The 19,054-nt window shown below is 35.3% G+C and overlaps 1 protein-coding gene, 1 non-coding gene and 1 pseudogene across 2 annotated transcripts; 2 read left to right on the top strand and 1 right to left on the bottom strand.

Moving 5' to 3' along the window:
- Nucleotides 1-5,985: 5,985 nt before the first annotated feature.
- Nucleotides 5,986-12,648, bottom strand: LOC148934845 (uncharacterized). Its single transcript, XM_089082974.1, has 2 exons — nucleotides 8,923-12,648; nucleotides 5,986-8,498 (listed from the first exon to the last, which is right to left on the bottom strand). Exons 1-2 carry the CDS (start codon nucleotides 10,198-10,200, stop codon nucleotides 6,045-6,047), a joined length of 3,732 nt encoding a protein of 1,243 aa, XP_088939100.1. The 5' UTR covers nucleotides 10,201-12,648; the 3' UTR covers nucleotides 5,986-6,044.
- TRNAT-AGU (transfer RNA threonine (anticodon AGU)) lies at nucleotides 11,631-11,702 on the top strand. Its single transcript has one exon. It is a non-coding gene; the product is annotated as a tRNA-Thr (tRNA).
- Nucleotides 12,649-14,240: 1,592 nt separating the features above from the next.
- On the top strand, nucleotides 14,241-16,724 carry LOC148934844 (uncharacterized; annotated as a pseudogene).
- The last annotated feature ends 2,330 nt before the right edge of the window (nucleotides 16,725-19,054 follow it).

Below are 19,054 nucleotides of genomic sequence, written 5' to 3'. Positions count from 1 at the left end.
AGTTTTTAACCTTAGACATAATTTTCGTTACATTATCCAAATTATTCTAATACTGGTCACCTACTGAAGATATACAATGCTCAAATGGAATGCATCTCGAAACTCTGCTACAGCAGTTGGGACTACGACTTTTTTATTAATTAGACAACTGTAAGGCGCCCGTTAATTTTAAGGATTATGAATTTCGTTGCGTGAATAACTCATCTTTTAAACACTGAAGAAGACTACATTTAAGGTCGAAACGTATATTTTAATTCGTCATGTTTATTGTTTGTTTTTAATTCGTCATGTTTATTGTTTGTTAGGTTAACGAAATATTGTTTAGAGTTATTGTATGGTTTGATAATTTCAAATATATCATTAGCCTCCGTCGTCCTGGCTTGGCTTATATAGTCCAATTATTTATTTATCGATTTTATTTTTAAATTTGGTAATTTATATTCTATTATAATTGAAACATGTCCATTCTTATTAGACAAAAACAAAGTTTAAATAGGATGTGAATTTTAAATAGGATGTAATTTATTTTGTATTGCATTACAAAATGAATATAATATGAAGTAAATTACAACGCGAAACATCCCAGATAGTCAAGTATGATATAGCATATTGAGCGAACTAATGCATTGCATATGTTGCTATATATTTGCCATATATTTGCTGACATCGAAATAGGACAACGAATATAACAATATATCTGCTATGGATACAATCAGTTGACGAAATTTTAAGAGCAAACGGTCAGCAATAGTAGTATGTTATGTTATCAGCAATATGTCAACAACATGTCACAACAAATGATTAATCATTTCATCTTGAGCATCATGATGAAAACATGACGGCAACAAAACATATATAATAATTTCCATCCATTGTCACATATATGTCTTCAAACATAAAGATTTTTAATTGTAGTTCAATAACAAAGTGTTGATAATATGAAATGTCACACGTTTATGGCAACTTTCCAGTAAAAAGACATATAGTTTTCGAAATTTATATACAAGTTGTAAACATTCATTTCTAATTACACTTACAAGTATATATATATATATATTATCCTAAGCAACTGATGTACGTTGCAACTTTATATTAATCATATTACTCATAATATAGTAAAATAAAATAAGAAAATAAAATAAAAATATAAATAAAAATTAACAACCCTGATTCCCTGATTTCCCTGATTAATTAATACAATTTTGATTAAATGGTAATATAGTTATATTAGAAGCGTTTTTGAAACAGTTTGTTGTCTTGAAATCTGTTTAAAAATTTCTTCTAATATAATTTTATTGCCATTTTGTTAAAAAATGCGATATTTCTGGACACACGTTGTTGTTTCAAAAATAATAAGTTTATATTAGGTGTACAAAAAAATTCTGAGCTTTAGATTTCATACAATCGAAATAACAATTTAAATTTTATATATCTTCCCGCCTTTTTGCGGTTTTAAAGCGTTGACATTTGGTCTTCTAAAATGCCATATGGTTTGGCGTTTAATGCACATAACCTCAAAAATCAGTAATGTTCACGATGGCAATAACAAAAGAGCATATTCGATTTTTCATCCACTTCGCGTTTCATTTGAAGAAAAATGCTGCTGAAGCTACTGCAATGATTTGTGTTGCATATGAGGAGAGAATGCTGTAAGTCATACTACATGTAAAAGATGGTATCAAAAATTTCGCCAAGGAGATTTCAGTCTTGAAGATGAACCGCGTGCTAGCCCTCAAAAGATTGAAACGGACGAATTGCAAGCACTGCTGGATATAAACTCTGCGCAAACTGAAAAGGAACTTGCAGAACAACTTGGCGTTACGCAGCAAATCATTTCCGTACATTTACATACGATGGGAAAGGTTCAGAAGGAAGGCAGATGGGTTCCGCATGAATTGTCCGAAGACAACAAAAATCGTCGGCGTGACACTGCACTCACTTTGCTTTCAAAGTTCCGGAAAAAAGATTTTCTGCACAAAATCATTACAGGCGATGAAAAGTAGATTCTTTATGATAACCCTAAACGTAGAAAATCATAGGTTGACCCTGATCAATCTTTGACATCGACGCCAAAGCCCAATATCCACGCCAAGAAGGTTTTGCTCTGTATCTGGTGGGATTGGAAAGGTGTGTTGTATTACGAGTTGTTACAACCGGGTGAAACAATCACGGCAAACCGCTACCAACAACAATTGACCAATTTGAGCGATGCATTAGAAGAAAAGAGGCCATTTACTGGCCAAGGACGTCGTAAAGTGATCTTGCTTCATGACAATGCTCGACCACATGTTGCGAAAGCAACTCAGGACCATATCTTTGCGTTAGGCTGGGAACTTCTTCCGCACGCGGCGTATAATACGAAAAATATGATGATATTTTTTGCAATACATATTTCCGGTGGGAAAATTTTCGCAATATACATTTCCGTTGGGAAATAATAAAATAACATTAATTACTATCTTTTTTAATTAACTATAATACATAAATAAAAAAATATTTGCCATATTTAATACAATCATTAATAAATTCATAAAAAAATAATCAAAATATATACAACAATTTGTAAATAATTTTCATAAGAAAAATAATTCTCATTAAACATAATACAGGTTCACGACTCTAGATATGTAATTAAATTATCTACTTAAGAATTACATATGCAATCGAAATTTTAAAATTGAGATCATTTATATGACAATATAGTAACATTCATTAACTGGATCTATCATATTTTATGTCAAACATCCGTGTTCACTTATATCATCACTTCAGTTGCAAGTTTCATCCCATTATAGAAGTTAAGCAGCATCGAGTAGGATCCCAAGAAGGATGAGTGACTGTTTTAGAAACATGCCAATGATACAAGATAAAAAATGTTTCATTACTTTCTCTCAGTTTTTTTCATTTTTTAACTTATTTTCCGTAAAAGGTATCACATATATTATATTGTCTATAATATATAGATCTATATGACTGTCTGGGATAGCCTTATGCATGCCCTACATGATGTACTGTTTTTAAACCATTTTCGTCCTATGGCTATACTGCGGGATATTCTCCAGTACTACTAAGGATTAGGTTAGTGAGCGGTAGTAACGATCTAAGTACATTCCACAGTACTTCGAATGTTCAGAGAATATCTCAAATATATTTGTATGATATCCCGTGGAACGTTCTCAGAATAGACGAATGCTATTAGGGAACTATTTTCGCGCATTAGTTGTTTTCCTTATTCAAGATTTATAAAGACCTGCATAAATGCTAATTTATCGAATTATTATTATATTAAGATGATAATTTATCCCAGACAGCAATATAGATGCTGACGATGTTTGTAAGATATCGCAAAAGTATATTGCAATATTCGCATGATATTTGAGATACGTACATACATGATATATCAAATATATACTAATAATTTGCTATACCGCGTTATCTTATCTCGTAAATTTTCGCTGATAATTTATGGAGATGTACTGAATATATCTATAGTATGCAATTAGCTTTTCTGAAGTATATCCTCAATATATCCCAGGTTGTAAGATGTCCACAAAATTACGGTTGCATTGCGATATTGCCCTAATAGCACATGATATCATACGTCCCAGACAGCACGCATGTCTAAAAAACATCTAAAAGATGTCTTATAACAGACGTCTTTAAGACTTTAACAAAAGAAGTCATAAATATGTCTTTTGGACATGTCTTAAAGACGTCTTGAGAAAGATGTCTTAAAGATGTCTTTTTAAAGATGTTATTAAGACTATATCAGAAAGACAACTTTCTGACATTTTAAAGACATCTTTTCTAAGATATATGTTCCATAACCTCAATCTGACCTCAATATAATCAATATAATCAATATAATCTCTAAAGTTCTAAATGACTGTTCCAAACATAGTTATTTACATTACCAACTGTGACATTTATTGAGAAGAGATTACACATTTATTGATTGGAATAAACGACATGACCAATTTCGATGTAATGTAACCTATAAAAATATTGGCAGTCAGTTTATCTAGTATTCCAATATTTTATATTATTATAATATACAAAAACGCAATTAAGATGAAACTATTTGGAAACGTATGACAAGAGGAAGAATACGAAACAGAAGCTGGAATTACTTGATAAATCGATATATCAATGATTTAATATGTACACAACATTTCTAATGACAAAATTGATTTCTGATTACAATAGATAAATCAAAGTTGTGTAACTATTATATCAACAATATACCAATTTATTTAGTAATTCCAAATTCTGCATCGTATTCTTCTTCTTGTCAATACTTTCCGTATACATAATTTTTATGCCATTATAAAATCCAAAAGATTATAGAGTCCAAAAAATTTCAAATAAGACGTCTGAAAGACGTCTAAAAAATGTCATTTATTGAAAAATAAGACGTCTTTAAGACATCCCAAAGACGTCATAAATCGGATCATAAGACGTCTTAAAGACATCTTTTTTATAATTTAATAAGATGTCTCATAATATTTAAGACGTCTTTTAGACGTCTTTAAGACGTCATAATGTTGTCTGAGGTACTATTGTCTAATATACCAGAGAATTCATATGACATCTTGATGGTATATCATTTCTCGTATATTCTTAAGCTCATCTTCAGTATATACCGAATATACCCTAGCAGCACATGATATCATATGAATATTCTGTATTTATACTGAATGTACTGTGATCATATCGAATAATAGAGCCGGGAGCTCGAGCTATGCTTGATGCAATCTGTTCTGTCGTGCTCCAGGAGGATTATTTGTATATTTGCCAATGGCGTTGGAGGATGTCGCCGCTGCAGTCCGACTTGCATCCATCGAGAGAATAGGACCATCATCTCTCTGGAATACCCGTCGTGGGGATTCGAGAGAATACATGTATATATGTATATTGTAATATACGTATTGTTACGTCCGAGGTTCTGGAGGAAAGGTAATACCTTCAGGAGGAGGAGAACTCGGGTGGACGAACCTTTATTGCTCTTACAAACCGACGTCGTGAGGTCGATCCGCGAGTCGAACGCGCGTTAAGGGGACAGGAATCGGGTCAGCGTCGGTGACGTTATAATCCTTACCTGCGCCAGCACTATCGGTGGTCCGTTTTTTGGTTAGAGAACCGAATCTCTTTTATCAGGGATGGACCTCGTGCGATCCTCAGGGAGCCATGAACGGGGTCAAGTTTTTGGGTAAATAAATCGAGACGGAATTCGAGTTAACTGATTTAATAATAAAAAAAAGGAAATACAATATGTTAATTCTAAGATTCTTCGAAGTGGCGCAAATTTTATTGTGTACATTCGAATATGGAAGTACTGGTTACAAAAATTTTATACATAAAATTTCAAATAATAATAAATAACAAAACAAAAAAAATTTGATATCTATATACCCAATTGTTGTTCCAATTGGAACAAAAAATTGGTAATCGCGAGCATATCGATGGGATTGGGTTGCAGGTGTGGCGGGGGATTAGGGTGAGCGCTGTGGAAAGCCTTCACTGAAACAAGGTAGGGAAGAGGGTCACGGGAAATGTACATAGGGATAATATCGTTAACTTGGTGTCTTGAGATTTGATCCCAAAACTGGCTGTCGGGTTTAAATTTTCTTTTAATGTAAAAGGTTCCAGGAGGTGGATGAGCGGGGAAATTGACGGACGAGGTCGTAGAATTTTTTCATGTCGAAGTGCTCTGGAGTGCACTGTTTCTCAAAGTCTGCGGAGTGGAGGGCGGTGGCGTATTGATGTAGAGAGATGTCGGAGAGTCTCGGTTCTACTTCGATTAAGCGCTCCACGAGTTCCTCGGCGTGTCCGGCGTTTCGCGACGAATTCGTTTATTGAGCTTCTCCCGACGGTGTCGCAATGCCCGTTTCATTGTTCGGAATGGCGTTCGTTTGGTTCACTATATAAATACAAGAGTTAAGTGAGAGAGAGAGAGAGAGAGAGAGAGAGAGAGAGAGAGAGAGATTTGATTGATTAGACTTTATTTAGCTTTCTCAGCTATTTTGCAAATACATGATACACACTTAAATTATACTTAATATATGCTCTTTTAACATTCGCTTAAACATTTCTAGTTTATCATATCTTTTCATTGTGGCTGGCAACGCGTTGTACATTTTTACTCCTTCGTAGAACATACTTTTTTGTGCACTCCTTGTTCTACGAAATCTTATTATAATATCTCCGGTTTGTCGCGTTTGTCTATCATTTTTACTCCCCACTAGCTCTAATTGATCTTTTAATTGTTCCGGTAGCATGTTATTCACAACCTTAAAGATAAACGTACACACATTATAATATAGCCTCTGTCTTATGGACATAAACTGCAGCGTTTGCAGCATATGTTCCACCTTGGTATATTTATTACACTGCAGTATGACTCTCATAGCTCGGTTTTGCGCTTTTTGCAATTTGCTTAACTGCGTTTCACCCATGTCAATCAACAACGTCGCACAATACTCAAAATGAGGAGCTATAATTGTCTTGTATACCGTGCATCTGGTGTAAGCCGATACAGAACTACCTATTCTATTGAGAAAACTCGTTTTTTTCCCTATTTTCTTTAGCATATAATCACAGTGGTCGTTGAATCGAAGTCTATCGTCAATAATTATACCTAGATACTTCATCGTTTCCACACGCTCTATCTCAGTTCCATCCAAGCATTTCAACGTAATATTACCTCTTAGCTCTTTTCTTATACTTCTAACTATCATGTATTTCGTTTTCCCTGCATTCATTTTTAATTTATTTATATTCATCCACTTTTCTACTATAACAAACACCGTATTCATTTTTCTTTCTAATTCTGCGCTACTTTCTCCCTCCACATATATTAAAGTATCATCCGCAAACATTTTTATCTTACATTCTTCTGGACAGACTTTGATTATATCGTTTATATAAAGTATAAATAACAAAGGTCCCAATACAGATCCCTGTGGAACTCCATATTCCGTTGCCATTAATTTTGACCATTTATTATTAAATCGCACCTGCTGTGTTCTATTCTTTAGATATGAGTTTAACCATTCAAGGACTTTTCCTCTGATTCCATATTGATATAATTTCCCTAATAATCTTTCCCTATCTATCGTTTCAAACGCTCGCTTCAGATCCATGAAAATTACCCCTACCATTCTCCTTTCACTGACTATCAGTTTCCATTCGTCAACAATAGTCTGAATCGCTGTTTCACATGAATAGTGTTTCCTAAAGCCCGATTGATGTTCAGTTATAATACTATTATTTTCCAAATACCTTTCAATTTGCTCTTTTACTACCAATTCTAACACTTTCTCAAATATAGGTAACACATTAATAGGCCTAAAATCACTCGCCTTCTTGGCTTTATCTACTTTTGGAATCGGTACTATTGTGGACGTTTTCCAACTTTCTGGACAGCAACCATCTCTCAGGGAGTTATTTATTATATCAACAAATTCCTCTTTTATTACGCAAAACGTTGCTTTTAATATATTACTAGTTATTCCCTCTTCCGTGCCTTTCTTATTTGGCAGTCCTTTAATAATTTTCTCTAAATGCTCTACCGTGATTCCCTCAAAATTTTCCATAGTTACCATATTTTCTATAGCATAGATAATTCTTTTACCTGCGCCTGTAGACTGATCCTCTATTATAGATTTTATTATACTATTAATACTCTGTATATAATATAAGTTAAATTTATCCGCTATATTGCACCCTATTGTACTATAATCTATGTTATCTAATATTTCAAAATCTATATCTTTTATTTCTTTAGCACATACTGGCTCGCCTCTAATAATTTCTTTTAAAGTTTTCCACATAGTCGAAGGATTATCCTTATTAAAATCTATCATATTTTCATAATATTCTTTCTTTTTCGACCTGATTAGTTTTACTACTGCATTCCTATTAACTTTAAATTGCAACCAGCTTTGTTCTGTATCGGCGTACACTGCTTGCCTAAATGCCTCATCCCTTTTATCCGCAGCCTCTCTTATTACATCTGAGAACCATTTTTTCCCTTCCCATACTTTCGGAATTCTAATTTTCCTCTTCGGTGCCATTACATGTAACGCATTTACTATACTATTGACAAATTTTTCTGCTCTCTCACTCACACCCATACATACACACTGCCATCCTTGGCTTTCCTGTAATTTATTTTTTACTAACATAACAAATTCACCTTCATCAAACTCTTTGTAATTCCTAGCGCTAAACTCTCTAAATTTACTTTCAATTTTGTTCACACTCACCTCAACTTCCAGCCACGCGTGGTCCGTAATTTTGGGTTCATGAATTACTTGCACTTTTTTATTACTATTAGCAAAGATTAGATCTATAATTGTTTGACTATCTTTCGTGATTCTCGTCGGTTCGTTAACATACTGTTTCATACCCAAGATTAACATTGCCGTTTGCAATTTCTTCGCATAAAACGAGTCCATCATAAGATCTATATTAAAATCTCCTATTACCATGCATTCACCTTTTATTACTAATTCCTCTACTATATCCTCGAAAAATCTCATGAAATCCCCGTGCGATGCGCTTGGTGAGTGATATATTACCATTATCACTCCTTTATATAATTTATCTTTCACTTCTACCGCGACACACCAACAATTCGATTCTAATTTTTGTACTAACACCGTTTCGTAAATAATATCATTCCTTACATATAGAACAACGCCTCCTGTATTTCTATTCTCAGCATTACATCTAGTCATATTATAACCAGAAACGTTCACTTCACTGTCTTCAATATCCTCGGTCAATCTGGTCTCCGATAATGCTAAGAACGCAGGATTTTTTTCTTCATAATCTGATGTTGATCTCATCCTTATGCGCTATCAAACTCTGTGCATTTGTATACAGTATAATTTCTTCTTTCTTCTGTAGTTGCTACTTCTCCTCCCAGCCTGCTCTCCTCTTCTCTTCCTGTAACGCCCTCTTAAAAGTCGGACATTCTCGGCTGATAGCTTCATGATCATCATTTATCTTCAAATTGTATGTTCGATTTTTGAACATACAGTTCACACATTTCTTCTCTGTCGCTGTACAGACACGCGAGCTATGATTCCCCGCGCATTTGCAGCATGTTTCTTCTCTCTTACAATTTTCGGCAATATGAAAATATCCCCAGCACTTAAAACACCTTTTGACACTGATGTGATTAAATGCAGGACACTTCTTCCATCCTACATTTAGTTTTGTTTTCTGCAATATCATCTCGTGTGTCTCTTCATCTACTTCCATTATTATTGATCCTTCTTCATTTCCTCTTCTTTGATCGTTATTCTTTACTTTGACCATTCTCTTCACAATTCGCATATTTACTGTATCTATTTTATTCTGCTTCTTTATCGTATTTATAAGCTCATTATCATCTAAGTTCATCTCTTCTAAATTTATATTAATAATTTTTATTTTTGGTTTCGATTTAGACTCCGTCACTTTGTAATTCTCTCCCAGTTTAGCTTGAACTGTCTCTTTCAACTTTTTTACCTCCTCTCCAGTTTCACATCCCATGATTACTACTCCTTTGCTTCCTTTTTTTAATTTTGTTACTCCCATTGCCATATTCTTTATATCTACCTTCTCTTTTATCACTTTTTTCGTGTCTTCACTTTCCTGTTGCAATTTCGGTTTAACAATTATAAGACTCTCTTTCTTCTTTTCTTTAACCGCTTCACTGTAGCTTCTTTGCGTTCCTCCCTTCGATCCATACTCTATTCCCTGTATCATTTTCTTCAAGTTTTCCATCTCTTGTTTAACACTTCCTAATTCTTCTTGAACTACTTCTTTAATCATTATTTTAATTTCATTTTTACGCATCGCTTCATCTTTTATTTCTTTCACAGTTCTTATAATCCAGTCTATTTTTATATCAATGCTTGACCCTTTATTTCCACTGCTCGATGTTGTGAACACTCCTGTAGATCCTGTAGATCCTGTAGATGATGTCCTATCTCTCCCTGCCGGTGCCGGAGCTTTCTCACTATCAGTTAAAAATTCCTCAAATGGGCCTTTACACTGCACGTACTCTTGATTTCTGTCGATAATTTTATGCTTATTTACACATCCTGGATGGTAAAAAAGCTTTGGGCAATTTTTACATTTAACGACTCTGCTCTTAATTGCCTTCCTACATGCCGAGCATCGATACTCTGCATATTCGTCGTCCATGCTGATAATTACCGGCCAAAACCGCTAGTATCAGCATAAGCGATCAGTCACCTGTGACCCACTTTCACACGTCAGCACTATTGTGTCCACGTATAATGTCTACTGTCTTGTGAGACTTCAATGTCTCAAATAATAAATTCACTGCTCACATCCACAGATCGCCGTATCCCGGCTAGATAACTTTCATATCCATCCTCGATCTATGGCGACATAACTCGAAATACTTATTTTACGTCTTTTCCCACTATTTACGCACGAAAATTCACTATTTTGACGGAGCGATGTGACACACGTCTTCACATCGAGAGAGAGAGAGAGAGAGAGAGAGAGAGAGAGAGAGAGAGAGAGAGAGAGAGAGAGAGAGAGAGAGAGAGTGGTGAAAGTGATAGAAAAATTGAGGAATCGTGATAAGACAGCTTCACCGAATCAATTGGCTTGCCAGGTGGGAATGTTGGGGAAGGCAGCTTCACCGAGTCAATCAGCGGCTTGCCCATTCGGAATGTTGAAGAATTTTAAGAAAGCAATTATGTCAAGATCGCGAACCAAACAGCCAATCTACCGCGGGAAAGAGGTAATAAAAATGGACTTACTTTTATCGTGGCAGGCGCTGGTGATGGGCGAGAAGTGTGATGCCTACGCTGGGTCGTGGATCGTATCACACGTGAATAAAAGTATCACGCACAGATTCTAACTGAAAAAATTGGCGACAACCTCGGATGGTCCCGTCCGTCAAAACGTGGGGCGATGTGAAGAGAGAAAAGAGCGATCCGCTCCAAGTTGCGGTTTTTAAAGGATTCCGAAGGGGTGGGAATATCTGAGGGCGTGATGGATTTCCGCGTTGACTTGTCGAATGATAGTTTAGAAAAATTGTGAATATAGAGGAAGGAGAGAAGCGGTGTTCTGTGAATTGTGGTTGTTTTTATATTTCCAGATTTCCTAGCGAATGATGGAATTAGTTAGTGAAAATTTTCCCGCCATTTCACACCCTCAATCATTCATTGGTGTGACCGCCAACGGTCGCTAATCGTTTCTTCTTGATTGGCGTTTCCCTTAGTTTCTCCACCAATTTGGGGAGTGTCACCCTCGAACGATCCGACGCGTTTCTTATCCGTTAGGAATTTGCTTTTGTTAATATTTTTTATTTTTATTGGTATGTTATAAACTTGTCGGTGCCGACAAAGCTGTCTATCCCAAGAATTATTTTTTTTGATAGTGAGACGTATCTCGAGAGGAATTTTTGTGTATTTTTGTGTATTTATTTAGGGTTTCTTTAGATCGTTCGAAGTGCTTCATTTTCTGATTAGTAGCCATTATCTTTTTCCGAAAGAGAAGAATTCGTGAAGTCCCTCGGACGTAACAATATATATGTGTATCATTGTATTGTTGACGTGTTATTCTAAACACGTTATTTGCGATAAATATCATCACATGCCTCGGTAGTCGAAGGGATAAGATGCCTGCCCAGTAAGCAGGAGATCCAGGTTCGATTCCTGGCTGAGATGGTATTTTTTTCGCAAAATAATTACGAGTTTTCACGACTGGTCGGGTCCCGCCGTGACGCACACCCTCCCTTCTTATTTGGGAGCGCTGTTTTGACCATATATGGTCCGATTTAGAATTATAAGGCGATGAAACGCAATACTGCTAAAATACTATAAAAACGGTCGCTAAATCGCCGAGAGTGAATAGTCACAATATGTAACAGAATAGTTGTACTTCGTTATGGCCAATCGTTATTCATAATAGCGAGATTCACACAAAACATTATCAAGAATCCGTACCAATAAATCAGCTACTTAATAAAAGTGAGTAATAATATTTGATCAAAAGAATCTTCCACCTACGATCCTGCTCGGAATTCTAACTCCTAAGGCTCGGCGAACCTGACTTTCCTTAAATACAATCTTGTAACTCAATCCAGGCTACAACAATAATAAGTAATATGATATAAATACAATAAGCATACAATGAAGCGTTACTATTTTTTAAGTATAAAATAACTAATTACTTATTTTATTTTAAAAACAAATACTTTTTATGTATATGTTTATAATTAAGTGTTTCTAATTTTTAAGGTAAAATGGAATTTAATCCAAGAAACGTGATAATATTGCTACTTTCTTCTTCTGGACTTTGGCAATTTGTTGCAATGCCTTTTGGTCTGTGTAATGCCCCGACTACCTTTAAACGTCTTATGGAACGGGTGCTTCGGGGTTTACTTTCGAAAATTTGCCTGGTTTATTTAGATGATGTGATAGTATTTGGCAAAACCTTTGAGAAAATGAAAGAGAATTTAAGAGAGATTCTTCTGAGATTTCGTGCTGCGAAACTTGGTGTTAACCCAAAGAAATGTGATTTATTTAGGAGACAAGTAAAATATTTGGGTCATGTTATTTCTTCTGCCGGGATCGCTACGGATCCTGAGAAGACTGAAGCGGTCACTGAGTGGCCAGTTCCTCAGAATAAGAAACAGGTTCGAAGTTTTCTTGGATTTTGCTCTTATTATCGGAAGTTTGTTAAGGGATTTTCTTCAATTGCGAAGCCTCTGTTTAAGTTAACTGAGAATTTGACTAAATTTGAATGGACTGAGCAATGTCAAGAAGCATTTTTAAGGTTAAAACAGGCATTAACGTCTGCACCTCTTCTTTCCTTTCCGAAGGGGGAAGGAAAGATGATTTTGGATACGGATGCTTCAGGTTTTGGAATAGGGGCGGTACTTTCACAAGTTTTTCAGGACGGCTATGAGAGAGTCATTGCTTATTATAGTCGGGTTTTGAACAAACCTGAGCGGAATTATTGCATAACAAGAAGAGAGTTATTAGCTTTGGTAGATTCGATGAAACATTTTCATCATTATTTGTACGGAAAGAGTTTCTCTATTCGAACTGATCATGCTTCTTTTGAATGGAGATGGTTGATGTCCTTCAAAGACTTGGAGGGACAATTGGCTCGCTGGATAGAAAGGTTACAACAATACGATTTTGATGCTCATCGAAAGGGGATTATACACGGTAATGCCGATGGTTTTTCGAGACGCCCTTGTGTAGAAGAAAAATGTAGATTCTGTTCTAAAGTGGAAGTTCAGAGAGGGCTTTTTGAGGATAAAGTAGTTGCTCGTATTGTTTTGCGTGAGGATTCTTCTGAGGATTGACGAAGGGCTCAAATAGAGGATCAGGAACTGGCAATGTTTTTACTTGCCAAAGAAAATGATTTGCAACCTTTTTGGAAGGAAGTTTCTTCGAAAGGATTGTCAGCCAAGATCTATTGGCATCAATGGCATGCCTTGGAAGTCCAAAATGGGATTTTGCATAAGAGATGGGAGGCTCCTAATTTGAAAAACAGTTTTCTTCAGTTGATAGTCCCGCGAAGCAAAGTGAAGCAGATTTTAGAAGAAGCTCATGATACTCCTTCTGGAGGGCATTTCGGGATCAATAAAACGCTGGAAAAGATCCGGAAACGTTTCTATTGGGCAACCTGTAAGAAGGATGTTGAGGAATGGTGCAGAACCTGTAAGATTTGTATTGCGAAGAGGGGAGCTACAGATAAGGAGAAATCTCCTTTGTAAATCTTTAATTCGGGAGCTCCTTTTGAGAGGATTCAGATGGATATTTTAGGCCCGTTACCTGTTTCTTCTTCAGGCAACAAGTATCTCCTAGTTGTTGTTGATTGTTTTACTAAATGGGTAGAGGCTTTTCCTTTGAAAAATATGAGAGCTACTACGGTAGCAGAAATTTTTGTTAATCAGGTTGTTTCTAGATATGGGGTCCCGTTGGAACTTCATACTGATCAGGGAAGGAATTTTGAATCACAGCTCTTTCAAGAATTGATGAGAATTTTGGGAATTAGGAAAACGAGGACGACCACTCTTCATCCTCAGTCTGATAGTCAAGTTGAAAGACAACATCAGACAATTCTACAGTATTTGTCAAAGTTTCTTGAAGAGAATCAAAAGGATTGGGATCGTTGGATTCCCATGTTTCTTCTTGCCTATAGGACCTCTAAACATGAAGCTACAGGCGTAACTCCTTCAGAATTGTTTTGTGGAAGAGATTTTACCTTGCCGATGGATTTGTTAAGAGGTACTCCTCCCAGTTATGGTTTTTCTGAGTCAGCGGAGGAGTACGTTCGAAATTTGCGGCAGAAGCTGGATGAAATTCATCAGAGAGTAAGAGAGAGATTAGAATCAAGGTCTTTGAAGATCAAATGCCGCTATGATCGAAAGGCTAGGCATCCCGTTTTTGAGGAAGGACAGAAAGTTTGGTTATTTAATCCTCATCGTAAGAAGGGTAGGTCTCCCAAACTACAGAACGATTGGGAGGGGCCTTTTGAGATAATTAAGAAAATTAGTGATGTAGTTTTCTGTATTTCTCGTTCAGGTGGTCGGAAAAGCAAGGTTGTGCATGCCGACAGGTTAGCTCCGTATAGAGAAAGGGAAGAATTTTAAGAAGAGGTTTTCGGGACCCGGTTTTCCAATTTCGACATTACTTTTATTTCTTGTTAATTGTTTTGAGTTACTGTGTTCTGTTTTATTTTTCTTTAAGCTTCCTTCCGTCGCGAGAAGCGTCGTGGGGAGATCCTCGAGCCTGAGCACCAAGCAAGATCTTCAAGCTCGTGCTTCAAACTGAAAAGAAGTCTGCCTCGCCCCCGGTTTTCCGAGTCGTGGTTTTTCCGGGGGACGATGGGCGAATGCCGAGGCAGGGGCTTAGTGTGTCTTTTAGAAAGACGTAAAGGTCCACGACGATTACCCCCACTTTGCCCGAAAAATAGAAGAGAGAAGTGCGCAAAGCTCAAGACGAAGAGTCAAGAGTGAAACGCGCAGAAAATTTCAAGAACAAGATTTTTCTGAAGAGTAGAGAAGACTGGGATTAGAAATAGCGGCGCCCGGTAACCTGAGGCAGCAGCTCAGGGTAGGGCAGGAAGTCGCCAGGAGCCCAGAAATCTTTTCCAAGAGGAAGTTCTTGAAAGAGGAAGAATTATCGGGACGACAATTTTATGAAGAGGGGGGCAGTGTTGCGGCCGTGCGGTATTCCGTTCGGCGCTGCTAAAAGATAATCAATATCAATCGATAAGAGTTTGAATAGAAGATCGGCCCTTGGCAACGCGTCGTTCTCCGACTGTTTTACAGATTTGACGGCCAGATTCCGCGGTTGTCGGACGCGTTTCTGTACCGTTGGTTTAATAAAGAGTGAGTCTTTCCTAAAACAGTGTTCTTCTTTTCCGAGAGCGCTCCGCCGAGTATCGCGATCACGGGAAGTAACGCCGCGAACGCGACAATTTCTTGTTTTTTGAATTTACCAGAAATTCTTAATTACAAATACAAAAATAGAAGGAAAAAAGAGGAAATGAAAAATATGCTACAAAAAATATATGAGAACCAATTTGAAATTGAAAAAGAAGAGAATGATTTTGAAAATTCTTTCGATATACCAGAAGTACAATTAATAATACCGGAAGAAGGAGGCGAAGAAGAAAATATAGATTATGTGAAGTGACATGTGTAACAGATGATATTCCAATTGAATATAAAAGAAGAGCTGTGGAGTTTTGGAAACCTAATAATTCAGGTTAGATCAATATCGCTAGAGCACGTAAAATATAGATTTCAAAAAGTTACTTCGTTATGCCAATTACGAAGATGGAAGGAGCAAATCAACAGAGGTGGGACTAGATTGGAAAAGCTGAAAGAAATTTTATTATATACATTAAATAAATTCCAAGAAAATTTACAGAAAGGAGTAATTATTCATGACATTGATTTTGTTCGATGAACTCTCAAAGCACAAGAAGAGATTAATGCTCCAGAATACAACATCACGTACATGGATAAAACAATTCAAAGTAGCGCACAACATTGTTTCCCGAAAAATCACAAAATTTATAACGAAGAAAACTCTGAAATCAAAAGAATATCTAGAAGTAGAAAGCAATAGATTTGTCGAAAATGTTAAATATTATATTACGCGTTATGGATTCGAAAACATATACAATTCAGACCAAAGCATTTTCCAATTGAAATTTCATATTGTCGTTCATTAGCAATAGAAGGTACAAAAAGAGTTGAGGGCGTAGTGCAATCGGTATCGGCAACAACACATAATTATACCATCCAACCAAGAATTTCAGTCGATGGTAAGTTATTATCTCTCCTTTTTATTGTTTTAAAAGAACCTACTGGAACATTCGGCCCAAGAATAGAGGAAACAATGTTTAGGGAAAATAATTAATATTTATGTTATGGCTTCAAAATCTGGAAAATTGACATTCTCATCATTTTGAGATATGGTTAAGAGAAGTTTATTTTCCAAACGTTGGCCCGAAATCTGTTTTATTATTGGATTCGTGAACTGGTCAGTGTCCAAATGTAATTGCAAGAAATAGACCGGAAAATGCAGAAGATATTGTTTTTCTGACAATACCAGCAGGAACAACAGGTTAGAGATAACCGGCGGTAGTAGAAACTCTGAGGTGTGTGTGTGTGTGTGTGTGTGTGTGTGTGTGTGTGTGTGTGTGTGTGTGTGTGTGTGTGTGTGAGGATAGGATGTTTACATTAGATACAGACTTGCGACGGTTTTAATTCGGGACTAATAATAATAATAATTCTTTTGCGTATTCTTTTTAAAATTCTTTTAAATTTCTTTTAAAATTAAGAGTATCGTTATAATAGATCAGAGCGATTGCAAATCTTTCTTTTGTTTCTTGAAATTCAATATAATTCAATATCTTATCAGAAAAGAAATCAATATTCTTATATGAGGAAAATTATATTATTTGTCTTTTGGAAAGAAAAGAATCGTGGAGTTCACTGGACGTAACAGAAATATTTTTCTTATTTATATATTACAGTTAATTAAAAAAGATAATAATTAATAATGTTATTTCATTATTTAGTCATTAAAAATGACGATTAAATGATGATATATTTATAATGGTAATATTTCGTGACAAATGTTACGTTTATTTTACGTCGTTTATTTTATTTAGTACATTGACGTCGAATGACGAAAAATAATCTTAAATCATCGTCATAATGATGTCATCTTGTGATACGACAAATCATATTCTATACAGATTTTATACGAATAATCTTCGATATGATCACAGTACATTCAGTATAAATACAGAATATTCGTATAAGATCATGAGCTGATAGGGTATATTCGGTATATTCTGAAGATGAGCTTAAGAATATACAAGAAATGATATATCATCAAAATGTCATATGAATGTTCTCTGGTATATTAGGCAATAATACGTATGACCACAGTACTTTCAGTACGAGTGTAGAATATTCGAATGATCATGTGCTATTAAGGATGAAAGTCAAATTGTGTATTTCTCCACATCACAAAAGCCTTGTAAGTTAATATGTAATTTAATATAAATAAATTATAGTCGACAGCAAAATTAAAGACTCATCTATTTGGTCCTCCAAAAATAAACAAGATTCAAGAAAGTGTAACATTATTAAAAATTATTATAAAAATTATTATAATAAACATGTTTCAAACGCTTTAAAAACGCTTAAAGCTTGAAATCTCTATTTTTTTAGGTCGGTCCTTTAAATAATGGTTATATTGACTTTTTATAATATAGAGTTACATAAATACAAAGAGACATCATCAAATAACAAAATCTTTTATGAAATTTACTAAGGCGTGTTACATCATTAAAAATCGCACACAAATGCTGTTTATAACTTTCGAAAAAGTCTTTAACTTTAATTTGAGAACTTGTTGACTGCTGTACGATTTTTTTCACCGTTATTCAATATTGAAACAAAACACGTTTTTTTTAACTTTGATTGTTTACTAAAGACAAAAACGCTCGATATTTTGTAAAAAATTAAACACAACTCTTTCTTTGGTGCACCTATCATTTTTGCGAATTATAAAGAAATTTTCCGTTTATATTATTGTTTAATCAAAATTAAAGGCTCGCTAAGCTTTTGTATAGAAAAATTGGTCGATCTTTGAAGTGTTATAATTTTGTGAAAAAAGATCGATAATCTTCCTAGACTTATTTTAAAGAGCGACGCTTCTACTTTCACTTTCCCCAATCTATTTTCCTTCAAAATTCTTCCACATGCTTCTACGGGGAAGGTCCTGTTAGCGCACAGTGCGATAGCACACATCCACACACATCAGCCGCTGTTTAGAAATTTTCCAATGGACCACCAGTCAGAAAATTTTATATTTAATTGGTCAATCAGCGTTGTGTGCTATCGGATTCCTCTCCTTCTACATTAGGAAACGACGTAGACAATTTAAGAAGAAGGTTTAATTTAAACCTTGAAAATATTTTACGAAGTCATACGATTTTATAGAGTTGTAACAATTTTCTTTGCGATTTAAATTAATATAAGTTTGAAAATTAATGTCTACTCTTTAAAATGGTTTATTAAAAATTGATCTACAATTTTCTCACCATTTTATTTCATTTTGAATAACTTTCCATAAAAATGTGTCAAGTATGCTGCCGGCATTAGCTAATATATTACAAGGAGGTTTCACGATCAGATTTGTGTGTGTGTGTGTGTGGAGGGGGGGCGTGCGTCGCACGCGCGCGCGCGTGCATATGCATATACACGAGATATCGTATAGCAGGCATATACTAGCCAACTCCTGATATATCTTGAATTATATTAATGTCGGTAGCATTTGACATTTTTGTGGAAAACTATTCAAAATGCATTAAAACGATGAGGAAATCTTAGATTAATTTTTGATAAATCGTTTTAAAGGATAAACTTCAATCTTCAAATTCACGTTAATTTGAATCGCGAAAAAAAAATTTTTGCAATTCCGTAGAATCGTTTGATTTTGTAAAATTTTCAAGAGTTACATTTTTTTTGAAT

This window comes from Pogonomyrmex barbatus, unplaced genomic scaffold (assembly GCF_055798465.1).
Source record: "Pogonomyrmex barbatus isolate J1 unplaced genomic scaffold, ASM5579846v1 scaffold7, whole genome shotgun sequence".
Lineage (NCBI taxonomy): Eukaryota > Metazoa > Arthropoda > Insecta > Hymenoptera > Formicidae > Pogonomyrmex > Pogonomyrmex barbatus.
This window is presented reverse-complemented; position numbering and strand designations above follow the sequence as displayed.

Coding starts and splice junctions, on each gene's coding strand:
- LOC148934845 (XM_089082974.1), bottom strand. CDS start 10,200: ATGGACGACGAATATGCAGAGTATCGATGCTCGGCATGTAGGAAGGCA. Junction 8,499..8,922: donor GGAGAGCAGGCTGGGAGGAG/AAGTAGCAACTA, acceptor GTAATAAAAGGT/GAATGCATGGTAATAGGAGA.